The following is a 27,476-nucleotide window of genomic DNA, read 5'->3' as shown; positions in this document are numbered from 1 at the left end:
GACTCACTGAAACATTTTAGTTTATCTTTACGACATTGGTTGCAACTTTATGTTTACTAGAATAAAATGTTTTGAAAACACTGTATTGCACTTTTTTCTTTTTTAGGACCCCCCCCCCCTTTTCCTCCCCAATTGTATCCGGCCAATTACCCCACTCTTCCAAGCCATCCCCAGTCGCTGCTCCAACCCCTTTGCCGATCCGGGGAGGGCTGCAGACTACCACATGCCCCCTTCCGATACACGTGGAGTCGCCACCGCTTCTTTTCACCTGACAGTGAGGAGTTTCACCAGGGGGATGCAGCACGTGGGTGGATCACGTTATTCCCCCCAGTCCCTCCCCACCCCACCCCGAACAGGCACCCCAACCAACCAGAGGAGGCAGTAGGGCAGCAACCAGGACACATACTGACATCCGGCTTCCCTCCCGCAGACACAGCCAATTGTGTCTGTAGGGATGCCTGACCAAGCCGGAGGTAACACGGGGAATCGAACCGCCGATCCTTGTGTTGGTAGTCAATGGAATAGACCACCAAGCTAGCTGGACGCCATATTGCACTTCTTTTTTTTTGCATGTTGTACACTCCCTATATTGCACTATAGTAAACTAATAAAATTGCTCATCTCATCTACTGATGGACGTAGATAAGTGGTTCACAATCAAATCCTCAGGGACAACCAGCACCACTGGTTTTCTACAGTCACCTGTTATTAGACGGCTGAAATACCTGACACCACAGGGGAATGTAATGAACAGAAGACGAGCAGTACTGGTGCTACCTGAGGACCTGATTGAGAACCATTGATGTAGATGATATAACCAGGATAATAACAAACGTTATTTTAGTGAACAGATGAGCTGTTTTGAATCTTTTTTTCAGCACAGCTCATAGTGGCACACAGTCAGCAGTTATTCTTCTGCAGCTTACATCCAGCATTTTTCACAGCTTTGAATAAATGCACACCGACTGAACATCTTTTGTCTGCGATGTAAAATAATTTCAAACAGCAAGGCAAAAATACCCGGACCATCAAAACCATCAGGATCTGATTCACACAGTTCCTCTGAATTCTTCCAACTGATGGAAACATTTAAATTGTCCTCCCAAATAATCACTACTAACTGAACAGTCTTGCAAACAGGAGAGGACGACTGTAAAGCATACTCAGTATTGTTGTGATGCTATTTCAGTGAGCAGACATATTTCCATTCAAATGCTGAACTATTTTAAGCAAACGTTTGTCAGGTCAAATTAAATTAAAATGCAAATCGAGTGGATTCTGATTAGCTGGTAGTAGGCATATAAATAATCTCCTAGTGCACAGGACTATGTTTTCAAAAACATCGGCGTTAAAAACAGAGAAGGGTTAACAAAAATAATTTGCCATTAGAGAAAGTCTAGAAATCCATTTTCATTTCCACATTTTAAAAAAAACTTCATAAACTCACTTATTTTTTCAACCTCAGGAAAGCACAACATCTGATATACTTAATCAAGCAAGCGTTAAAACTTGTGATATTTAGACGTTACTTCCATATTTTGCAGTTTCTCTTACTTGCACCTTCAAAATTCTCAAAGAATAACTTCAATACAGGTGCCGCAAATGTTGACTGTAATTTACACTGGTTTTCTCCAGCGTGTCTCCCAAAAGTCCACCCAGGATCCAGGGGGCCCGTTTCAGAAAGCAGGTTTAACAAACTCTGAGTTTAAACCTGAACTCGGGATTGACTAAGTCTGAGCTGCCAAACTCAGAGGTTTCGGTTTCAGAACAGCTGATCTGATCCGTTAGCTCAGTTAACTCCGACTACGTTCACTCTGAGTTAAGCACACGACCACGACAAAAAGTCATCGTTAATGGAGCGCCGATACTGCGATTCACCATGGCAACCAGCAAGAAAAAAGATCGTCCTACTTCACCCCACTGGAGTTAAAAATGAGTATATATATTTAAGAAAAAAAAGCAATACAGGAGCAGCAGCAAAAGAACATGAGCGGGTGGCAGAAAATTGCTTAACTGAGTCAATGCGTATTAATTGAAAAAAAAAGTTTCGTCTCGAGTGTTTTCCACTTATTAAACACGCGCGTGTGTGTGTGTGTATATATACACACTATATGTACAAAAGTATTGGGACACACCTCTTAATCATTGAATTCAGGTGTTTCATTCAGACCCATTGCCACAGGTGTGTAAAATCAAGCAGCTAGCCATGCAGTCTGCATTTACAAACATTTGTGAAAGAATGGGTCGTTCTGAAGAGCTCAGTGAATTCAAGCGTGGTACTGTCACAGGATGCCACCTTTGCAATAAGTCAGTTCGTGAAATTTCTTCCCTGCTAGATATTCCACGGTCAACTGTAAGTGGTTTTACCGAAAAGTGGAAGCGTTTGGAACAACAGCAACTCATCCACGAAGTGGCAGACCACTTAAGGTCACACAGCGGGGTCAACGAGTGCTGAGGCGCATAGTGCGTAAAAGTCGCCAACGCTCTGTTGACTCAATAACTGCAGAGCTCCAAACTCCCTCTGGCATTAACATCAGCACAAAAACTGCGCCGGGAGCTTCATGGGATGGGTTTCCATGGCCGAGCAGCTGCATGCAAGCCTTACCTCACCAAGCACAATGCGAAGCGTTGGATGGAGTGGTGTAAAGCATGCTGCCACTGGACCCTGGAGCAGTGGAAACGTGTTCTGTGGAGTGATGAATCACGCTTCTCTGCCTGGCAGTCTGATGAACAAGTCTGGGTTTGGCGGATGCCAGGAGAACGTTACCTGCCTGACTGCACTGTGCCAACTGTAAAGTTTGGTGGAGGAGGGATAATAGTATAGGGTTGTTTTTCAATGGCTGGGCCCCTTAGTACCAGTGATGGGATATCTTGATGCTTCAGCATACCATGATATTTTGGACAATGCTATGCTTCCAACTTTGTGATAACAGTTTGGGGAGGGCCCTTTTCTGTTCCAGCATGACTGCGCCCCAGTGCACAAAGCAAGGTCCATTAAGACATGGTTGGGTGAGTTTGGTGTGGAAGAACTTGACTGGCCCACACAGAGCGCTGACCTCAACCCCATCAAACACCTTTGGGATGAACTAGAACGGAGATTGTGCGCCATGTCTTCTCGTCCAACATCAGTGCCTGACCTCACAAATGCTCTTCTGAATGAACAGGCAAAAATTCCCACAGACACACTCCAAAATCTTGTGGAAAGCCTTCCCAGAAGAATGGAAACTGTTATAGCTGCAAAGGGGGGACCAACTCCATATTAATGCCGATGGATTTAGAATGGGATGTCATAAAAGCTCCTGTAGGAGTAATGGCCAGGTGTCCCAATACTTTTGTACATATAGTGTGTGTGTGTGTGTGTGTGTGTGTGTGTGTGTGTGTGTATATATATATATATATATATATATGTATAAACTTAGCACAGAAAGTAAGGAAATTTGTGTTTGGTAGATTATTTCTTTGTTGTAACAATGCTTCTTGGCAATAAATCTTATATCAGGCACCTGATTTGGAGCACCAGAAGCTCAAAACAAGAGTCAATAGCAACAGCAAAATAAGCTGTTTGGCATTGGCAGAGAAGATTTGGCAAATTTTTCATGGGCGCAACCCACATACTCAGCTCTGCTGCTCATCCCGTAAATGCATGTTCCTTACAAATGTGGCACCATTTAAAAGGGAAATAAACAGGCTTTCCAACGGTATAAGATTTATTACCGAGAAGCATTGTTACACCTTACTTTTTGTGCTTAGTATATATATAGAGCGTTTGTTTTTTTTTTTTCAGGAAACTGTCAATGGTGTTGATAAAAGTGCTCAACTAATGAGGAGCGGAATATCTATGTAGATGTAGGAAAAAAACTTTTAATACACAGCAGTTTAGCAGTTCAAGCTTGTTTAGTGCGTCGTGCACTCATCAGCTGCTAATGTGAGTCAACAAAGAAAACACGTGCGACGCACGAAACAAGCTTGAACTGCTATGTATTGAAAGTTTTTTTCCTACATCCATATATATATGTATATATATATATACTACTTTTGGCTGCTCCCGTTAGGGATCGCCAAAGCGGATCATCCGTTTCCATTTCTTCCTGTCAGCTGTCAATCATCAGCTGCTGATTGACAGCTGATGATTGCTTATGGCATGAAACAGGCTTGTACTGACATGATCACTGGCCAGAGGGTCAGCAGCCAACAGGTGTGACACCTCCCTGTCGGCCAGTATGAGTGGCACCTGCCCTTGATTGGCCTGTGATTAGGTGCACCTGTGCTGGGGACTATTTGACCCGGTGCTTTGCAGACATTCCTCGTGGAGTCTTGGAAAAGCTTAGCTTCGCTCTGCGGATGCCCGTGTCTCCTGAACCCTCGCCTGCCTCCTCTGTGTGAGAGAGTGTTTCCCGTGTTTGGTATTTCGTGTTAATTCGTGTTTGCATTTTTGCCTGCCCTGTTTGGCAGTGGTTTTTGGTTATTATATGTTTTCCGGAGTCCAGTAAAGTGACTTAATACTTGACAACTGCCTCTTCTCTGCGATTGGGTCTGACCGCACGGCGTTACATGTACTGTCTCAAAGAATTTACTTGACTCACTGGATTTTATATATATATATATATATATATATATATATATACACTCACTGGCCACTTTATTAGGTACACCTTGCTAGTACTGGGTTGGACCCCCTTTTGCCTTCAGAACTGCCTTAATCCCTCGTGGCATAGATTCAACAAGGTACTGGAAACATTCCTCAGAGAGTTTGGTCCATATTGACATGATAGCATCACGCAGTTGCTGCAGATTTGTCGGCTGCATATCCATGATGCGAATCTCCCGGTCCACCACATCCCAAAGGTGCTCTATTGGATTGAGATCTGGTGACTGTGGAGGCCATTTGAGTACAGTGAACTCATTGTCATGTTCAAGAAACCAGTCTGAGATGATTCGAGCTTTATGACATGGCGCGTCATCCTGCTGGAAGTAGCCATCAGAAGATGGGAACACTGTGGTCATAAAGGGATGGACATGGTCAGCAACAATACTCAGGTAGGCTGTGGCGTTGACACGATGCTCAATTGGTACTAAGGGGCCCAAAGTGTGCCAAGAAAATATCCCCCAAACCATTACACTACCACCACCAGCCTGAACCGTTGATACAAGGCAGGATGGATCCATGCTTTCATGTTGTTGACGCCAAATTCTGACCCTACCATCTGAATGTCGCAGCAGAAATCGAGACTCATCAGACCAGGCAACGTTTTTCCAATCTTCTATTGTCCAATTTTGGTGAGCCTGTGCGAATTGCAGCCTCAGTTTCCTGTTCTTAGCTGACAGGAGTGGCACCCGGTGTGGTCTTCTGCTGCTGTAGCCCATCTGCCTCAAGGTTAGACGTGTTGTGCGTTCAGAGATGCTCTTCTGCATACCTCGGTTGTAATGAGTGGTTATTTGAGTTACTGTTGCCTTTCTATCAGCTCGAAGCAGTCTGGCCATTCTCCTCTGACCTCTGGCATCAACAAGGCATTTTCGCCCACAGAACTGCCGCTCACTGGATATTTTCTCTTTTTCGGACCATTCTCTGTAAACCCTAGAGATGGTTGTGCGTGAAAATCCCAGTAGATCAGCAGTTTCTGAAATACTCAGACCAGCCCGTCTAGCACCAACAACCATGCCACGTTCAAAGTCACTTAAATCACCTTTCTTCCCCATTCTGATGCTCGGTTTGAACTGCAGCAGATCGTCTTGACCATGTCTACATGCCTAAATGCATTGAGTTGCTGCCATGTGATTGGCTGATTAGAAAATTTGCGTTAACGAGCAGTTGGACAGGTGTGCCTAATAAAGTGGCCGGTGAGTGTATATACACACACACACACACACACACACACACACATATAATACACACACACACACAACACACACACACACACACACACACACACATATATATAATGCGCCCACCCAATGTCAGCTGGGACAGGCTCCAGCATCTCTGCAACCCTGAGAGCAGAGAGCAGAATAAAGTGCAACACAACATTGGCACAAAACGTACTTCTTGAAAGCAACTGAAGATGAAATATAAAAATATAGTTCAGCTGAGGTATAATTTCATTACAAGCAGCTGTCATTTTGTTTAGCCTATCCTAACTAATTAAACAGCATTCAGTGGCTATATTTAATATGTCACATTTAAGTCCATCCATCCATCCATTATCCAAACCGCTTATCCTGCTCTCAGGGTTGCGGGGATGCTGCAGCCTATCCCAGCAGTCATTGGGTGGCAGGCGGGGAGACACTCTGGACAGGCTGCCAGGCCATCACAGGGCCCCGCCCCACCACACCACACCACACACACATTCATACCTAGGGACAATTTTAGTACGGGTGATTCGCCTGACTTACATGTCTTTGGACTGTGGGAGGAAACCGGAGCCCCCAGAGGAAACCCATGCAGACATGGGGGGAACATGCAAACGCCACACAGAGGATGACCCGGGACGACCCCCAAGGTTGGACTACCCCGGGGCTCGAACCCAGGACCTTCTTGCTGTGAGGCAACTGCGCTAACCACTGCACCACCGTGCCACCCGACATTTAAGTCATTAGTGAACATTTCTAAGCAAAATTTTTTAATTTAATTAATGTTTTTAGCTATCCTAGCATTGCCAGTATTTATTATTTTCCATTCAAAATCAACACCCAAATGCCTTTATCCATACAAGTCTCCAAATTTGTGCTTACTGGGACATGTTCAATCAATCAATCAATCAAGTTGCATTTTATATAGCGCTTTTCCAGCTGCAACAGCCACTCAAAGCGCTTTACATTGTGTTCAAATTTGACCTCCATTATAGCCAACAGAGAAAAGGCTGAGGCCCGAAAAACAGGTGGGGGTCCACCACCACCACTCACAGAGGCTGAGGAGATGGCCCTCAGTCAATAAAGTGGGTAACCTGTTGCTGAAGGCACCTCTGATTACTGATGGTGTAACCTGTCTGGTGGAGTCTTCTGCCATAACAGACCTCCATGCCGATCTAACTACTCAGTACTCCATAGATTTGTTTTTTTCCATAATGGGTTAGAGTAGAACACAAAAAAATTTACTTTTCATTACAGAAGGATGATGCAGACACCTTGTCAGCTGCCACAAAGAGGGACGATAGAGAGGCCTATTGAGGTTTACACCTTAAAAATAACATCTAACAGTTGATGATAGTGTTGTACTACAATAAAACTTGCACCTTCTTTTTCTCTACCAGAGCCATCCTGGAAATTACAATGAGGAAGACAGTCCATCCACCTCCACAGCACAACTCATCTCAGTAAGATGTTGTTCAGCATTGGCCCATGACTTACAATGAAACTAAGTACATCTGGCACTGTGAAATTCAACGTCAATTTTGTGTTCCTATAGCTCCCCGTGAAACAGCTGTACGAGAGTCTACTTAGAGAAACAAACTGAAAAATATCATTTAGAAATGGACCACAGCAAGCTGCAGATGCAAAAGACAAAAATAGAAGTACAACTGCTGGAAGGTCAGTTAAAGGTGGGTGAGGTGCCCACGGCTGGATGATTTTACACGTTTGAACAACATAAAAAATATTAACTACTGTACTGCATGTTTGTTTGTGTGAAATAAAGAAGACTTCATAAAAAAGAAAGGCACATCGTCTTTGACACTGGGGAGGTGATGGGTCAATCATAAATGATGGTAGCATATTGTGTCTCTGACTGCTCTTCCATCTCGTGCGTCAGCGGGGTGGTCTGGATCGTTCACTGGTTGAGTAGGACATTGTCCTCCTCTAATTGTGGCAATGTTGTGGAGAATCATCTATGCCACAATAATGTCACATGCCCTTTCACGGGTGACCCTGAGCCTACTAAGGCACTGGAATCAGGCCTCGAGCATCCCAATGGTCATCTCTACCCTGGCTCATGTCCAGCAGTAAGCCAAGTTATAACGCTGCTGCGGGCCAGGCTCAGGATCAGGGTTAGGGGTCAGCAAATAGAGCTAGCAAGGGTAACCTCTGTCACCGAGCAGGTAACCGTCGAATTCACTTATGGTAATACAAGGATACAGTTTAAATTTTCAGTTGAAATAGGAGGGGAAAAATATTGATTATAATATGATATGGCTATATAATTTGATATGGCTATATAAACTATAATATGATATGGCTATATAAACTCACTACGGACAAATCTAGCACTCTGTGTACAATAATGAAAAAGTTGCGAGTCATGCACAGACCCAGGCCACTTTGCTTCCACGTTCCTGATGGTGTGGGTTGCATCACATATGATCTTCACAGCGCAGAACAGTAATTAGCTACAGTAGCTGTATTGTGAAGTGGAATGCTAAAGGATATAATTTAGGCCTACCTGCACATTAATACTGTGGAAAGACTCCCTATTCACATAATCTCCATTTACTGAAGGAGCTGTGATAGGAATATGAGTGCCATCTCTGCAGCCAATCACACCTGGAAACCCTAAAATATATCAAATTAACTGATTAGTGCTTCAAGTCTCAAAGCGTCATACTGAATAAATTAACTATTGCTTAGACTGATACTTGCAATTCTGTGGAATTCTTCTTTGATGAGTCTTGTGGGTCATGACTTAGGAACACCACAAAAGTGTACAGTAAACGTTTCAGTGCAAGAGTCACAAACGGACAGATGGTTGCTGTGGAAATATGCTCAGCATCACCAATGTTATATAGAAAACTCCCACTGGGAAAAAAAAACGAAGTGTGACACAAAGAATTTGTTCCAAACTGAGAGCATGTCCACGATGTGTCATATGAACGATATGAGGGCTAAGAATATTGTTCAGATGTTCAGATAAATGACCCATTGTGCAGAAAAATGGCAAAACTCAAACAGATAATGATAAAACATCCAAGCGGGGTCTGATCACCCTCTCCCAATGGCGATTTCTGCAGAGTATTTGTGTTTCAATATCAGCTGGTTCTTCAAGAAAAGGACATGCCATGTCTGACACTTCTTTCAATCTGCAGGCTTCAACTAAAGAGGAGAAACTGAGGGTCCGTTGAAGAAAACCTGCCAGCGAGCAGGTTAGCCGCATGGAGTATGTTGCCATAGTAGCTGACACAGAGTTAAGCTGAATTGGCTTTGTGAAACCGAAAACCCAGAGTTTCCTTCAACACATAGTCAACTGAGTTTTCACTAAACCTGCTTTCTGAAACAGGGCCCCGGACTGTCTGTAAACCACAGGTCATACTAAACCCCAAAGCATTTCATCTGGAATTAAACTAAAAAGCAAAGTTTTAATGGCTTCACTGAGCCACCCACAAGTCGACCCGAGGATTCAGACTAGCGGCCCTGTAGACACATGTCCAACTCTCTTAATGTTGCCCTTGTTTGATAGCTTCCCCTCCCCTCCCCTCCCTCCCCCCTTATCCCTACAGGTGATGGATGGTACTATGTGTAGCCATAACCTGTATAAAAAAATAGACATAGCATCTGTGACATCACTGGTGTTTCTGAAGAGCCTTTTTAAAGCCATGAGTTTATGTTATGCTTGCTGCCACCTTGTCAGATTTTGGAGTTGAAACATCTAAATTTGAGCAACGAGGTAGAGTTGAGGTGGGATTCAGACAAAGTGAATCAAGACAACCACCTGTCAATCAAGACAACCATACCCCCACACATATCAATATTTAAGCCTTTGTTTTTTCTTAATGGAACAATAATTTTCAAAATCCAAACCAAACACACATTAGAAGAAGTGAAATTAACTGTTGAGACCCAAACTTCATGTGGAAAAAAAAAAGACTTTGTATTTCTTTTTTACGATTATTTTTTTCTGGCATTTTCCAGCTTTATTGGCTAGTGATAGTAGAGAGAGAGAGACAGGAAAGGCAAGGGAGAGAGAGGAGATGACAGAGCAAAAAGCCCGGGCTGGATTCGAACCTAGGCCGCTGCGGTAAGGACTCAGCCTTATGTGCTATGCGCTCCTACTTTGTATTTCTAAAGAGAAGTTGGGAGATTTTCCCACTGACTTCCATACAACAAGTCTTTTTGAATCAGAATCGCATTTATTTCCAAGTACAAGAACGTACAAGGAATTTGTCTATGTTGGTGCAAGAGGGAAAGATTAACAGCAAATAGTAAAGATGAAAGTTAAGAGTAGGATAAGCAGTTTGGATAATTGGATAATAGATGGATATATATATACATAAGATAAAATTTAAAAAAAAGTAAGGTGCAATCCCCACAGGTTCAGAGTTGAAACACGAGAGACCACGTGACAGCCCCTGATGCCCACTACTGGGTGGCAGGAAGCTGTATTTACAAAAAGTTAAATGTGAGTTTTAAGACGTTATTTGCAGAATAAGAGTTATTTACAGGGTAGTGCAGGATTAATGAAAGGTGTCCATATACAGAGAGCACAGTAGGCAAGATAGAAGGAGGGTGGCAGTGTCAGGATCTGTTGGTGTCTGGGGACTTGTTAGAAAGGCCCTACGCCTGTAGGGAAGAAACTGTTCTTGTGGCGTGAGGTTCTGGTTTGTAAAGACCTTAGCCTCTTGCCAGAGGGGAGTGTTTTGAAGAGACCATGGCCTGGATGGGAAGGGTCGGCCATGATCTTTCCTGCTTGCCTAAGTGTCCTGGAGGCATACAGGTCATGGAGGGATGGCAGGTTGCAGCCAATCACCCTCTCAGCAGAACGAATGATACACTGCAGTCGGCCCTTGTCCTTGGCAGCAGCATACCAGATAGTGATGGAGGAGGTGAGGATGGACTCAATGATGGCATTGTTAAAGCGCATAATTTTTGGCTTTGACAGATTGAACTTTTTCAGCTGCCGCAGGAAGTACATCCTCTGTTGTGCCTTCTTGATGAGGAAGCTGATGTTCAGCTCCTACTTGAGATCCTGGGTGATGATTGTGTCCAGGAAGTGGAAGGATTCCACAGTGTCGACTGGGGACCCACACAGAGTGATGAGGGCAGGTGGGGCTGGGTACTTTCTGAACTCTATGACAATCTCAACTGTCTTTAGAGCACTGAGCTCCAAGTTGTTTTGGCCGCACCCGGACACCAGATGGTCAATCTCCCACCTGTAGGCGAACTCATCCCCACCAGAGACGAGCCTAATAAGGGTGGTGTTGTCAGCAAACTTCAGGAACTTCACTGATTGGTGAGTGGAGGTGCAGCTGCTCGTATACAGGGAGAAGAGTAGAGGGGAAGACATAGCCTTGAGGAGAACTGGTGCTGGTGGTCCAGGAGTTAGAGGTCTGTTTCCCCAGCTTCTCTGAGTCTTGGAACTCTTGGAAACAGCACCTGGCGGCTGTTAGTAAAAATGTATCTTACATGAATAATAAATATAAAATAAATACATGCATGGGTTGGTAGTCTGAATACAGACTGTATGAAAAGTTTCAGGCATATTTGACTATTTATAAGAAAGTTGTGTGCTTTTGAATGGCTGTTCTACGCAGTTAAAAAGTGAATGCAGTCTGCTGGAAGAGCAATGCATGTCGTCACAAATTCAATGCTGAGCAACTCCACCAGTGTCCCTCTTCAATACAGAAGAGACAAAACATGTAAGATGAAATCAGCTTCAGCAGACAAGACGGATAGTGAGTGGGATGCATTCGTGAAATCATCCATGATGAAATTGTTTAAAAACGGACTTTCAGAGAGGGATAACTTAGCTGTATGAGCTCTTTATTTTCAAACACTGGCATAAATCATAATTTATATCAAGTTAATTCTTCCAACTATGTTTTTACCAAGGTAAAAACATAGTTAGAAGTCAGCTAAACATAGAAGTGTAAACATAGTTAGAAGTCAGACACAAGTCAGCTAACTAAACATAGTTAGCTGACTTGTGTCGTTTGACACTTTCTGTCTATCACGTTTTCTTTAAGGCACTTCCGCATTGGCTTCCAAAGTCAACCATGGATTTTGGGGTATTTTCACTAAAATCCCTGAAGAAAACCCCAAAATGCCAGGCCACATGGTTTTACAGGCGATATTCTGTCTGTTTAATAAGGCTCATTTTCTCCTCTGTGCTTTCAGCAGCAGAGACTCCGGGGCCCGGGTCTCCTCCTCTCCCCCGTCACCGGCGGGAGGAAAGGCCTTTTGCTATTGTTGCTTGGCTGAAGCAAAGGTTTGTGCCGCGTGGCAGCGCCTGAAAAGGTGGAAATAATCATAAAAATGATGCTTAACTCCATAAACAAGCTCTCAGCCTCATTAGAGCTGAACCCCTCACACCCCGAGGCTGATTTGTACTCTGCGCTCTGTCTCTCTCTCCCCCTCCGTCTCTCTTTTCTTCTCTTTCTATACCCCCAATCTTTCGCTTTTTCTCTAGCTCTTTTTCTGATCTCTCTATCACTTTCTTCCCCACCCTCTTTTTTCTTTCTCATCTCTTCCCCCTTCTCTCTCTGTCTCTCTCTTTCTTGCCCCATCTCTACCTCTCTCTCCCTCTTGCCATCCCGTCTCATTCAACCACCATGCCCCCCCACTCTCTAGTTTTCTCTCTCTCTCTCTCTCTCTCTCTCTCTCTCTCTCTCTCTCTCTCTCTGTGCGTACTAAAAGTAGAGCCTGGGAGGGTGACCTTGGTCCAACCTGCTAATGGCTTGTGACAGCTCAGCTTCACAGCAACACCATGGATCCACAGTGAGGGCGGTTAGGAGGAGGAAGAATGGAGGGAGAGGAGGAGGTGAAGAGGTTTGTGTGTGCGGAGTGGGGGGGGGGGTGTCACAGGATCGTACAGTCACATGTGAAGGGAGCAGGTCAGACAGCCAGCGAATGAACCTTCATTCCTTCCGTCCTTCCTTTCATCTCTCCCTCTTGGCCGGCCTTAGTACTGCAGCCCAGGGGGGGCGCTGTGGGGCTGGTTTCATCAGACAGCCCCATATACACACACTTACACATGCACATAAACGTACTCATACACTTTGTTGACATGGCTCTAGCAATGTACAGTCTCTCTTCCTCCTTGACTCTTTGTGTCTGTCTCTCTCTCCCTGTCTATATCTGCCTTTTTCTTTCTCTCTGTCTGTTTGTTGCTGAGTCCATCTCCATCTTTCCATCTCTATATTGCTCTTTCTCTTCGAATGTGTCTCTATCAGTCTCTGATCCTCTGTCTCTTTGTTGGATTCAGAATAAACTCCAGAATCGCCAGATGGACCGGGAAAACAACCACAGGTATTCATTAAGAGCATAAAATTGAACAATTTACTGTTTACAGGTGCATTTAAACAGAAAAGTTTGAAAATGATTCAAAGTGGAAAAACAACACAGAAAAACCTTTAGGTTTTCTGAGTGATGTTGTGTTTGTGTTCTGGTTAATATTCATCTGGGTTACTCTTGTTCATTTTGGCATAAATGCAGAATTAATAGCAACGTTAATGAATATATTTTCTACCCTACTTAATCTATAAATTCTCTTTGAAGCCGATGGTGCCGTTTTAAAACGTTGAGAGCCGCAAATCTCAGATGGAGTGATGAAGGAAAACGCTTTTCGCCTTCATTAAGGCATTCTGACTGCATTTGTAACGGGTAAACTGTACTCGTATAGTGAGTGGGGTGTTGCATTTTGTGTGCTGGTAGAGGCCCAAGTGAATGTGTAGCCACCTCACAGCTTCTCACTCCTTTCTCTCACTAGCAGACAGAATTGGTGGAATGGTGAACAGGAACAATAACAAATTTATTTAAACTTAACCCAGCAGTTAGTTTCCAGGGGGGGGGGGGCGAAAAATTAACCTTCACTGTGTCTCTAAACACCTTGATACAGTATAAACTCAGATCAATAACTGCACTCTTTTCTCTCTTTTCCCACACCGGTGGAGTTTCTTCAAAGGGTCCCGGGACAATAAAATAACCTTATTCCTATTTCCAGTTTGACATTCCTTCCTACACTGCTTTACTCTGCTACTGAGGAAAAAAGGTTAAGGATGTAACCCTGATTACCCCTGAAAACCAGACTTTGAATGTTACATCAAACCCGGGCTCCAACCTCACTCAGTCTGCTCCTCCAGCAATAAAACAAACATTTCACAACAATACACTTCACCACGGTATTGCAGCCATCGTACATTCCGTTGCACAGTTCGTCTAAAGTTCGTACGTTTCCACTCGTTTAAGCCGCCAACGGTTCCGCTGGATGAGGAACGACAGCGCCTCGCCGCACAACAGCCGAAAACCTTGTTTTAAAAACAAATTCCTCCTTAAGCCCAGTGCTAAAGTGGACGAAGTCAAGCGGCAGGGAATACTCACAGGAGAGAGGTGGGAGAAACGGGAAGGAGAAACATCCAAACTTGCCGAGCAGGTTCGCTGACGATGCCGCTCCTACTGCAGCACGGTCCGTTCACCTCAAAACCCGGCAGCCGCCGTCCATTTCCTTGTGTCTCGGCAGCCTACCCGAACTCGCACAACTCCGTTTTGCAGCTACTAACCTTTTGGTTACGTTATCACAATCAAACATCAACTTCTCATCCACACTTTCACCGTCTTCCTTAGTTAGCCGCCATGTTCCCGTAGTCACAGAAGTCCCGCCCTCTGCCACCGTTCCCTCGCCTTCCAATAGGCCCACAGTTCCTGACAGTCACTGATCGGCCAATGAAGCGCCCACCCATCACCAGAGGCAATTCAACCCTCTACAAAGCCAGTCAGTCCCATGTGGCTCGCCACACATTGTATAGTGGGACGTTTCCCGCCTTTTTTAAATTTTGAAATGAATCTTCGTGACAACGCTTTCTCAATTAGCAAGTGGCGGTATCTACGAATTCCTAGCTTGTATTTTTCTGTTTCACTAAAACCTTGCATGTTGCTTTCTAAAGCCGAACTCCACAAATTTTCTCAATTAATAACAGGGAACAAGCCGAAAGAAGAAGAATAGATAGTTATTTCATCCATCTGGACCAATACAGTCAGATTGCATAATGCTAACCAGCATCTTTACCGTGGTTGAAGACATTTTCAAGTCTGTGTATGCATTTATTCATTCATTCGTTCATCTTCAGCCGCTTCTCCGTGGTCTGGTCGCGGTGGCAGCAAGCTAAGTAGGGAACCCAGGCGTCCCTCTCCCCAGCAACGCCCTCCAGCATCTCCTGGGGCACCCCAAGGCGTTCCCAGGTCAGATTGGCCATGTAGTCCCCCCAGCGAGTTCTGGGTCTACCCCGGGGTCTCCTCCCAGTTGGCCGTAACCGGAAAACTTCCAAAGGCGCCCAGGAGGCATCCTAATCAGATGCCCGAACCACCTCAACTGGCTCCTTCCGACGCGAAGGAGCAGCGGCTCTACTCCCTCCGCTCTCTGTCTCTAAGGCTGAGCCCAGACACCCTACGGAGGAAAGTCATTTCAGCCGTTTGTATCCGCGATCTCATCCTTTCGGTCACTACCCAAAGCTCGTAACCATAGGTGAGGGTTGGAACGAAGATTGACTGGTAAACTGAGAGCTTCGTCCTTCTTCACCACAACGGTCCGGTACAACGTCCGCATTACTGCTGATGCTGTACCAATCCGCCTGTCAAGCTCCCGCGGGGGGGGGGGGGGTCTCTGTGTATCTGTCCAACGGAATCTCCACATTATCGCGATATTTCAAACGGACGCGATAACGACTTACTGGTGGAGAAAAGTCACCGACTGCAGCTTTAGTCGCGTCTCCAGAGGTTCATCGGCGCTAAGCGTAGTGTTGATGTCTGTTGTTCTTGTTCTCGCTGTGAACTCGTTTGTGAAGCGCTTTGGCTGTTTGTTTCTCTGAGTCCTATACGTAATGACAAGTTGTTCTATAGGGCCTCAGTGTAGTGTTCCCTAAACTTTACAGCTTTTTTTTCTTTCTTATTAAAACAGCCTTTGGAAAATGGTGCAGCTCGGCTCTGGAATTATAGCTTTGGCAGACGTCAACGGACATGTAATATTTATTTACAAAGATCTTTATGTGACGTTTAACTTGGGAGTTTTGTGTCTGAGCAGTTTGTTCTGGTCACGGCTGCGGAGCGAAACTCCACTGCCAACGTTTTGCGAAATCGCTATGCAATGATCAAACTCTCCCAGTTTTATTATGAGGAACCCGCATTTCTAAGTTTAATGGGGCATCTAGCAGCAGTATTTAAGGGAGGCGTCCTCGGTTGTTGGCAGGCGCCGAGTAATGCCGCTGTACACCTGTCTGCTCGATCTCTCTGTCGCTCGCGTTCCCGCAGCCTCCATTCTTTTCGCTCTTCTTCGTCACAAACGTTACATGACGGACTCGCTCGCTCGCTCGCTCGCGCGCTCTTCCTCCCACAGCTCCGCAGTGGAAAACGTGAAACTGTCAAACAGTCTGCACGCCGAGAGAAGGACGCTGCGAGAAGAGCAGCCAGAGCAGCTGGCTGCCTCCTCCATCGCCATGCTTTTAAGAAGTGTTTGTACAAAATTTTATTAGCCATGATCTGGGGGGGGGGGAGACTTTATTTTCCATCACATCTCCGTCCCAGCCCATTTCTCCGTTCTGCTGATGGAAGTGGAAGTGATTGAGTGACTTGTTTTTTTTTTCCTGAAAGATTAATTTCTTTGACAACGGGGTTACGTTTTTGTAAAACAGCCACTATTTTTTTTACCCATTTGATGAGTACTAAATGTTGCATTTTAAATTAACGTTGGTAAAATATTTGCAAAGCAAAACTTTTGCAACACAGTATTGCCTCAAATGAATGAGATCTGATTCCAGCTGCAGAGACCTGTTAGACCTGTTGAGCTGTTGCAACGGATTATTAAAGACCTCCTAAAAGAGCTTAAAATAGAGATATCGACCAATCAGAGTGCCGCATAACATCAATCTGACTCACAGCTATTGTTCATTCTCTTTTTTCCCCTGTTTTCTAATAGCTGTACTCTCTCTCTCTGTCTTCTCTCTCTCTCGCTGTCTTCTCTCGCTCGCTCTGTTTTCTCTCTGTTTTGTCTCTCTCTCCCCCTCCCTCCCTCCCTTCCTCTCTCTCTATCGCTCTCTCTGAGATAGTACTCTGTCCCTTATTTAAAAAAAATCCCTTATCTACCAAAAAAGGGTGGAGGATTAACATTCTTGTCTTCATTTATTTATTCACATGTATCACTGATACCAAACAATCCGAGTCAGATTTCAAGGATCCTAATGTAACGCTCTTTGAAAACAAACACACACACACGCACAATTGATTCTATTCACAGAGGGTAAATGGAAATACCAATACAGCAGAAGGTAGTTTTTTTTCCCGACAGCAGTTTAAATGGTGCTGAGCTTCACGTCCATTATTCATTGTCAGATGAAAACAACACTTCCTGGTCCTCTTTTGCAAGCAACAAAGCATGAGCATACAGGATAGAGGGATTTTGCCGGCATCCTGACATGCAAAGGTGATATCATGACCTTTATCATTCAGGGTCGGCCCTTCTCTCTCTCTCTCTCTCTCTCTCTCTCTCTCTCGCTCTGTCCATCTCTTGCCCCTCACTGTGCTGTGTGCAGCTAAAAACAACCTCGCAGTAAATGCAAAACCACTTACTGCCACAACAGGAGCTTTGAAATAACTTTGGCAGAGAAAGGCAACTCAGGAGGGCACTGTCAGGTTTTGTTTTGTGTTTCAACCCGGGCCCATGTGAGTTAGCACACATTTTACAGGATGGGATAGTCGCCCCCCGCCACCTTTCACATGCTGGAAGGTTAGTCTACTCGAGCAGCTAATATGGCAGGGAACCAACCATAATTTGAAAGCTTCTTTTTTTTCTAAACCGTTCTAAATATCACATTTGGCTGGTGAAACAGTTAAGGTGGCGGGTGAATGTTGGAAGAAGTCAACTTTAAGGTGGCCGGTGAATGCTGGATGAAGAAGCAAGCTTTCTAACCCGGTTTTGGAAGGCCGAACATGCAGATATCCCCAAAGCGGTCCACCCTTGGCAGTGCTAAACTGCAAATGTATGCAGGAGACAGCAAAACCATGCAGAGTTTGTTTGACTTGGCACCGAAACAACCTCTAATCGCACTGGGAACAGGCAGCTCACATCTGAATGGAAATGTTTGGGATGAGACCAGAAGTCCACAAACCCAAAGAAATCTTCTGGTCTGTTCACAATGACAGAACATGTCAGCCAACGTGCAAACTCGTACGTTCACTGCTAGAAAAGAGGCTAGAGATGTGTGTGTGTGTGTGTGTGTGTGTGTGTGTGTGTGTGTGTGTGTGTGGAGCTGTGAGTGAGAGTGAGCATGACAGTGTAAATGTGGAGAGAGAGAGAGAGAGAGAGAGTAAGCTTGTATTTAAGTGTGTGTGTGGCTGTGAGTGAGAGTGAGCGTGAGAGTGTAAATGTGGAGAGAGAGGGAGACAGCAAGCTTGTGTTTAAGTGTGTGTATATGTATGTGTGTGTGTCTGTGCACGTGTGAGAGAAAAACAAAAAAAGAGTAACTGTGTGAGAGGGATATTTCAGTGTGTGTGTGTGTGTGTGTGTGTGTGTGTGTGAGTTTACTGGGTGTGTAAATGTGTGCATGTATGTGTTTATTTCTGTCTGTGTGTGCATGAGAACTCCGTGTGCATGTGTGTGACTGTGTGTGTATGCATGTCTGCATGTGTGTGCACGCCTACATGCACGTGTGTGCATGTGTTTATTTCAGCGAGTGTGTGTATGCGTGCAGGTGTGTGTGTGTGTGTGTGTGCGTGCATGTCAGAGACTGTACGTGCATACGTGTGGTTCAGCAGGTGTGTCCATGTGAGTGGTTGTGTGTGTTGCAGTGAACTCGTACAAGTGTGTGTGTATGGATGTGTATCTTTTTTCAGTGTACAAGTGTGTTTCAGCAGGTGTGTGTACCTGAGTATGTGTGCGGGTTTCAGCATGTGTATGTCTGTGTGTGTATCAGTGTGTGGGGATATGCTCGTGTGTGTTACAGGGTGTGAGTGTACATGTGTGTGTTTGTATATGTGTGTGTGTTCCAGTGTGTGTGTTTACAGTATTGCAGCGTTATTACTCTTTCCCCATGTCCAAATAGAAGCACGGAGAGTCTGACATATGTATCCTGTTTCTGGGGTATAACGCGCTCTTTCTTTTACCTTCCTTACTCACAGGGTCCTCTGCGTTCAAGTTTTCTCTCAGCCCTCATCACTCTCTCCCTCTCCCCCTCCCTCCCTCTCTCTTTTCATCATCTCTTCCAACCTTGAGGAGCACAAACGACTTCATCATATTGACAGGTAAATTTGCGCCCCAACATGAGTGCAACAGTTGAATAAACTGCAGCCCCCTAGGCCGCAGGCCCTACTGGCGATGGGATTGATGGTGTGGAGGTCAAAGGTCAGAGACACAGCCTCCTAGAAAACAGATGCAGTGAACAATCCCATTTCTCTACAGTGACCCAGTATGACAGAAACGTGCTCCGGCTGAAGCTCTTGGAAAGCCCTGTGCATCATGTTGGCAGGTCTGCGAGGGGGCCTACCTTGATCGCTGCTGTTGTCCCCGCTGTGAGAGGTGTGTCCCCCACTGGCAGGCCCGGGTGTCCCCCCTGAACGGATGGACACGGCGTCGTCATGGTCTCTGCTCCACGTGATCTGGGGGAGGGGATCAACAACCAGCCGATGAAATATTAATACAGGAACTACTTTTACTACCACTACTACACAATGACGAAGGGCTTAAAGCTACACACCCTAAGATTTACATGCAAACAAATTTCCTTTTTGACCCTTTCTGTCTATCACTGGCATGCTTACCATGTTAGCTCATGCGGGAATGTACAAATCATAGACCCTGTTGCATTCCCTCATTTCAATGGTTACTCTATGGTAGGACTTTCCCAGGAAAAAAATATACAGTACTTAGCTCTATATCTTCACAACATCAGCCAAATGTGGAAGAACTGTGATATGATATGATATGAAATTATATGATATGATAGATATTTTTTCAAGGCATGAAGGGGTTTTGTGATTTTGTGTCACTGGCTGACTGAGAGAGAAAAACAGTTTGCATGAGATGCAGTTATCAACACAGTGGCAATTATTGGTCAGTTGTTCTGCAAAATATTGTGATCTACAGGTTAAGTCAAGGCCCTCCAAGTTCTGTCGATAAATCTTATTATCACTACAATTATTATTAGAATAATTATTATTATTATCCTTTATCTGTAATCACTAACTGAATAATAAATGAAAAATATTATTTGCACTAAAAACAGTGTGTATATATATTTATATACAGTATATGCTATATATATATAAATACATACATGCACCCACATGTATACATATACATATACATACACGCATATACACACACACACACACACACACACATATATATATATATATATATATATATATATATATATATCTTTGCTTATGGCATTAAACAGGCTTGTATTGTCTCATAAAGAATTTACTTGACTCATTGGATTATTTTACTCCTTATTTGTTGAACACTTTCCCTACCGTTAAGTGTTTCTTTTAACAAAGTTGTATATATACATACATACACACACATACATACACACACACATACATACATACATACATACATACATACATACAGTATATGCCGTATTACTGCATACCAAACGAATGGGGTAATGGGGTGGGGTGGGGGGGTAATGTGGAACACATGCTTCAGAATTATAACGGTCGAAGTGGTGATGGCCGACTTCAAACCGCAGGATATCCCAAAAAAACAGAGGGCACCGGAGTAGAGGGGGCTCAAAGAGATTTGTCAAATCAAACTGGAACCACACTAAGACCGAGGGAGAGACAGACAGACAGATAGACAGACAGAGAGAGAGAGAGAGAGAGAGGGAGAGGGAGAGAGAGAGACAGGCCAGACTCTCTTCAGAGAAACACACCTCCCTCCACCTCTCTCCTGCATTCTCACCCTTTAACACCACCCCACTTGAGGGAGAAATTAAGTGTGGAATTAAGTGTGAAAGCTACGCGCCTCCGGGGTACAGCTGTCTGGAGAGGTATACTAAAACCTACTGACCAGCTCTCTACAAGACACTGAGGATCCTCTCATCAATATTCACACCACACTGGCTGGCATCACCAGTTCCCTCATACGGTCCCATACATTTACATGCAGCCGGCCCTCAGGACGACTCCAGCAGAGCACAGCAAGACCCTCACAAGCTCACAATGACGAGCTCCAGCTCCCGAAATCACCAACAGGTTGCACAAATATCAACAAGCCACTCAGACAGTTTGCTAAATTTTACAAACAGCAGCCAAAGCAAGGCACCTTGCATATTTAGCGGAGGGAAAAAATTTCAGCCAGCAGGGGAGTCACATGCGGTTTAATCATAAAAAGATAATGAAATCACAGAGCCTTACTGTACTTCAAAAGAATACAAAAAAAATTTGGGCCCACGTCAACTTTAGCTTACATGCACACCAACTTTTCGACGTTTAGTTCGGCAATTAAGTCTTGGTCATGGATTTTATGCATTCAGAGACTTGCCGGGGCTCTGCAGAGAGTCAAGCGAATAAATAGAGCCTAATATACAGATCTGACTCCTGCAGAAATGCCACTTTGAGTTTGTCTTTCACTCGCCAAGCCTCAAATATAGATTTAACATATATATAGGCTCACTTTGAAGAAAATGTGAAATTACCTGCTGTAAACCTCTTACCCTCTGCTAGATATGGGATAGCCTACGACATGAAACCAAAACCCAAAGCTTTGGACTTGGTATGCCATTTGACACGAAAAGCTACTTGAATCCACACTTGTTGCCTATTGGCGGTGCAGAAAGGGTTAAGCGGGGTAACAAGTCGGGCTGACATGGCCCTGAAGGAGAGCAGAGGTATTCACAAAGCCTCTAGACGGTCGATGTTAAAACTGGCAAGGCTAGTAACGGAAAACTAGAAGACGACCTGCCTTCATAAACCTACACCATCAGCCTCTGCAAGATCAGAAACTGGGCCTACATAGTGAGTAACATGTACACATGGTACGTACACATACGGCTCATTCTTACACAAATGGACATACGAGAAGAAAGTATAATAAACATGTTTAAACACATCCGCCTTGTGTCGATGAGCCAGTATGTTAAGCGATGACTGCAGACTGATGAGAGCTGAGCATTCTCAACAAAGCCTCTAGTATAATAAAATGCAATAAACAGGGTGATTTAAAAAAATCAAAAATAAATCTAATGTTACACAAGTTGCTACAAATTGCGCAGCCGCCATAACCAAAAAAATCACGTGATTTTATAAAGTTGGCAACTTCCATCCATGTCTTTGTGCGCGGCGTCTTACATGTGTTTACACTAATGAGAAAACCATGAGAGACAGTAAAAAGTATTTTACATATGTGTGCGTGTGCGCGCGCGCGCGAAAATCTGAAATTTTCAGTCAAACAAGGTCAGAGCCCATTTTCGTTCAAAACGGCCTAAATCGTAGCTGTGATTTTAAACAAGGCTATGATCACGTGATCCAGCACCCCCCCCCCCGCGTCGCTTACCTGGTCCAGAGCTCCGGACGACCTGCTGAACTCCTCGTTGTCGGATTTGTTACCGTCTCTGTCCTCTATAACAAGATCGATGGGCATTTTGCCTTTCAAGCAGCTGATGTAGCGGTGGCAGAAATTATCGCAAAGTTCGTGAACCTGCAAAAAAAAGAAAAGAAAAAAGAAAGGGTAAGAAAAAATTAAATCTTAACGCTGTCTGCAGAACTGGGCAGCGTATAAAAGCTTTCAGTGAGAAACACCAAGACTGAGAGAATAGTAAACCTCTCGCCCTGAACACAGCTACAAACCCTTTTTTGTTTTGCAGCATCATCATCATTTTTATCTGACTATTGTTGTTATCATCATCGTTATTAGTAGTATTTATTAGTATTGTTATAACAACATCCACTGGAATAACTTTGCTGCATTGCTGGGGATGAACAAATGTGTCTATATAAACATATGGCTACCCCCCCCCCCGCCATTTCACTGACGTGGTACAAACTAATCCTCAAAGTTTCTGACAACAGAGAAGAAGAAGAAGAAGAAGAAGAAGAAGAAGAAGAAGAAGAAGAAGAAGAAGAAGAAGAAGAAGAAGCTCTGCGCATCTATTTCCCACTAAGGAAATTAAAACAGCCTTTCTAAGCCTACAGCGGCAGTAAAAAAAGGAAATCCTCCAGGCCTTCTTACAGCAAGCAGATAGGCGATACGGAGGGGCTCGCTAAGCCTATTGCAGCCTGATTACAGCCATGTCAATAGGTTATTAGTCCTGCACCAACTGTATTTCCTCATCCGCGCCGCCCGCGGACCGGCCGCATCACATGTAAGCGCATTAGGTCAGCGTGGACATGTGCTACGGCTATTAGCGAAGGTCAAATTAGAGAGCTCCGCAAAGAGGCTTTACGCTGCTTTTGCCAAAACCGGTCTTTCAGTTTAAGCCTACCTTTTCAAGCTCCAGGAGGTGGAATCGTAATACTTGTATCGCCTGAATCATCTGAAAAATACAAAATAAAATAAATAAGAACGAAATGCACTTTGGAGTTTTTCACAAACAAAAACAAAAAAAATTGTGCGCATTTGTTGTGCGTTAGGCTAAGTGCGCACGTGTGCGCGTGAGAACGAGCCAACGTAAGCACACACAGAACAGATATTGTAAAGCTCAGAACAACAAACTCCAGATGAATACTTGTCCGCCTGTAACAGAGGGGCCCACTATGCTCTTACCAAGTTGTCCAACTCGGGGTTTGATGAAAACAAAGGTTTCTCAGATCGAATCTGGAAAATATTGTAAAGCGTGTTATGAGGGCATAAATCACATGGCTGAATCCGTCTAGGCTACGAATCAGATGCGTTATGGATTTTTTAAATAAATAAATACATAAATAAATAAGGCCATTACATCGGCGCGTGTTGCTGGAGTGTGTGAGTGGCGTGCGGCGGAGCGGCACTGTACCTGTTTGGAGAACACCGCTATGTCCTCGTTGAAGGACTCGGACGAACACACGTCGCCTCCAGCGACCCCGCTCTCTCTGGGCGTGCAAGTGGCTAATTCACATTTTTCAAAAATCAGTGCTAGGAGTGGGAAGAGAGGATGTCTGGAAAAGGGGGGAGGGGAGGGGGGAAATCGGGCAATAATGATAATAAATAATAACGATTAGTCACCGGGCAGGATGTATACAGCCCCTCTACATTTGCACACACGCCATGTTACACAGACAGACAGACATGGCAGGCAGACAGGCAGGGCCGCCAAGGACGGCGCGCCGGTCGAGGCCAGGGCACAACGTGAGAGGTGTCAGGGCCTCCGTCTAGCGCGTGGCCGCGTCAGCCAAATCTTAGCGTGTGGGGGCTGAGGGACTATGGAAGGTGCGCACGTTCCGAATCGCCTCCGAAATCGGGACACGTTCAACTTCCAAAGTGGGGAAAGCGGTAAATATACACAGCTTGAACCACGACATCGACTTGTACGAGTGGGCTGCTTTGCAAAATACACGAAATGAAACAAAAAAAGGGGGGAAAAGCTTACATAGATAGATAGATAGATAGATAGATAGATAGATAGATAGATAGATAGATAGATAGATAGATAGATAGATAGATAGATAGATAGATAGATACTAGGTTATTATAGTATTCATGGTTAGGCCAGCCTGTCTAGAAGGAGGCTTGCAGACATCCGGAGGCTTTAATGAATCAACTCAACACAAGTGAAACAACAGCAGCCGTCTGACGCCGCCAGATGCAAAGTTTTCACAGGAAAATAAAAAAGTACGTTAGTTGTTAGCGAAGCCCAGAGAAGCCGATCTGTAATGCGCTATAAAACCCAGTCTACCAGCTGAGCACCCCGTTCCCCCCAAAACCTCCCCCCCCCCATCTGCGCTCTTTATTGTTCCCGGTGGCCATTGAGTTTACGCTAGCTGTAAAGTAAACGTACCCGTAAATGGCATCTTTGTCTCTTTTTATGGCGTCGTTGACAGTGGAGCCCATGCTGGGCGGTACCGGGTGCGGGTACTGGTGGTACTGGGCTCCGTGGCTCAGGTGGACGGCCTGCACGGAGCGGGCCGCGTGCGGGTCTCCGTACACGGCCGAGGGGATCCCGAGTCCGTCCATTCCGTAATGGGACAGCTCTTCATACTGGGACACAAACAGGGCATGCGGTCAGCAGCCTCACCACTTTTCATTTCACCTCTCAGCGGAGCTAACAGCCCCGGCGGCGGCGGCGGGAGCGCTAGATTTATTTTCAAATAAAAACTTTAATTCTGCTGAATTTACCCCGCAGTCGTAAGTCGGGCGCTTTAAAGGCACAATCCCTAATTCACACGTAAACAAACGCTTCGCCCCGCGACCCGCTAAACAAAACACGAGCCTCGGGAACGTGCTGCCGCTGCCGGCTTGATTGACAGGTCTGTTGTGAAAGCGTTTCTGAAGTTTTCTGAAGCTGTAAAGTAAAAGTTTGCGCTGTAAAGACCGGAGCAAAACGGGCCCACGTTACAATCACGGCCAGCTGTGATCGGCTCACAAAGACACTACGTGCATTTGGTTTTAATCTATAGCTCAAACTCCTCATTATTTATTTTATTTGAATTATTTTTTTGATCAAATAAATCCCAGTTTGGGCCTTTACGCGTAAAGTGAAAACGCGTTGCCTGTATTGTAATTTTACACAAGGTTATGTATCGAGAGATGTGACGTCCAAGTGAGCCCGGGCGGGGGGGGCCTAACGCAGCACAGAAAGTCAGTCTAGTGGGCCTCACATTAAAATGTCAATAGTGAATCTAGGCTGTTAAAACGCGACTGCAGAAGGCGTCTATAAATATGTGCAAATTACGTGTTTACGATAAATTGCAGCCAATGTACACTGCATTATAAAGTGCATATAATTACAGGGCAGCGCTGAGCAAATATTGCTGGGTTAGTCTTGCGGGGCTAAGCCACATTAAAATTAGATCTCACACACTTTTGTCCAACAATCACCGAAGACCGATAGCATGTAAAGTTATTCAGATTTTTTTTAAATATTATTTAATATGTAATGTAAAAATGTGGAGGTTTATTACAGGCAAAGAGTTAAGATTAGGCTACAGAATAGTTGGTATAAAAAAGGACCGCATTCAGGATAAGTAATGTGATTACATACACACGACTCGTTAATTCGCTTATTACATGTCAGTTGGCTGTTGCATATTACAGAAATGCCCCCAATCAAACCGTCACAACTCCCGTCAGTTTTTATCCTGAAAATCACAGACTTAAAAAAAGAAAAGAAAAAAAAGTTTGAGGCATGATGGGTTTATTTTTAGAAACTCGCCCTGATATTTACTGCCGGCAGGAATTTTCTCAAAAGCCTTTCAGCGAGTTAAAGTGCCCACGGTGATCACACACAAAAGCCCCTAAACTTGAGACTTGTCTTCAGCTCAAGTGTTGGGGAATGGACATGACTTGACGTGTAAGTTTGGAGGTGCTTTGTTAAAGCTGTGTCGTTGGTGTGAACTCTGCGAGCAGGGTGGCAGCGTTTGCAGGATAACTGAACAGCCTGCTGCTGCTGCACGGTGCTGCACGGTGCTGCACGGTGCTGCTGCTGCACGGTGCTCCGGTGCTCCGGTGCATTCACTGGACGTGTTGCAACGCCAGGATAAATGCGCTGCACGCAACGTGAAAGTGTAATATCGTGTTACTTGCACGCAGATCGGTGAGACCGGGCTCCGTTTCTCGTGTATTTATTTATTTATTTTAAAACACCGATGAAAGTCGGAGCGTGCAGCAACAAAGCCCCGGTATCCTACAACTTCTGCACCCAAACGTGCGACGCCGGAGAAGGGCAGCTGCCGAGCCGCGCATAAACCTACGAACGGAGACCCCATGCTCCGCATTCGCAGCCTTCGTCTCATGTCATGGAGTCTACACTCGCTCTATTACTCCCGGTAAAGTTGAGTCAATACGCACCCGTTGCGCCATCGGCCTGTCACTACAACCCCGACTCCCACCGGCTCCTATACCGAGGCCAGGACCGAAGCGAAATGGACATCAAACTCCAAAATTGCGAGATTTAAACAATCCCGTCTGTCTCTCGGCGGGGTGGACGTGGGCCAGAAACCATCCGCGTAAAATCCACCGACGCTCGCAGCCGAGTCCCACGCACCGTATGCACGGCAACACAGCGCGACGGCTTCTTCCGAGGGAGACGAATCGACCGCGCGGGGCGACAGTTCACGCCGTCCACCGTGTCTCCCCCCTCCCCCCCTCCTCCTCCTCCCCCTCCTCCTCCTCCTCCTCCTCCTCCTCACGACAAGACGGGTCTCCCTTCAGATCAGCTCCGGCCGTCAATCAACATCCAGCTTGTCAAAACGGAGGCTTTAGCCTAAATACCCGGTGAATCGCCTCGCGCGCAAAAAGAAAGAAAGAAAAACAACAAACAAACAAACAAACAAACAAACAAACAAACAAACAAACAAAACCCGTCAGTTTTTCTGCACGCGGAGACCACTCGACAAGCGGCCCCAATCGCGATCACTCACAACTCCATCGGAGCTTTTCTTTTGATGCGATACCATCCCGATGACAGAGAGAGAGAGAGGGGGGGGGGGGG

The 27,476-nt window shown here is 45.1% G+C and overlaps 1 protein-coding gene across 1 annotated transcript in view; it reads right to left on the bottom strand.

The window, feature by feature from the left end:
* The window catches only part of meis1a (Meis homeobox 1 a), a 75,618-nt gene extending 48,521 nt beyond the window's left edge, over positions 1-27,097 (bottom strand). The window contains exons 1-7 of the mRNA XM_056279657.1: positions 26,834-27,097; positions 24,825-25,024; positions 23,844-23,985; positions 23,615-23,665; positions 23,334-23,384; positions 22,406-22,549; positions 19,389-19,500 (exon numbers count right to left, since the gene is read on the bottom strand). Of these exons, the coding sequence (XP_056135632.1) occupies positions 19,389-19,500; positions 22,406-22,549; positions 23,334-23,384; positions 23,615-23,665; positions 23,844-23,985; positions 24,825-25,024; positions 26,834-26,845 (712 nt within the window). The 5' untranslated portion in view covers positions 26,846-27,097. The remainder of the gene's footprint in view (positions 1-19,388; positions 19,501-22,405; positions 22,550-23,333; positions 23,385-23,614; positions 23,666-23,843; positions 23,986-24,824; positions 25,025-26,833) is intronic.
* Between the last annotated feature and the right edge of the window lie 379 nt (positions 27,098-27,476).

This window comes from Lampris incognitus, chromosome 5 (genome assembly GCF_029633865.1).
Source record: "Lampris incognitus isolate fLamInc1 chromosome 5, fLamInc1.hap2, whole genome shotgun sequence".
Taxonomy (NCBI): domain Eukaryota; kingdom Metazoa; phylum Chordata; class Actinopteri; order Lampriformes; family Lampridae; genus Lampris; species Lampris incognitus.
The sequence above is the reverse complement of the archived record's forward strand: the minus strand, read 5'-3'. Positions and strand labels throughout refer to the sequence as shown.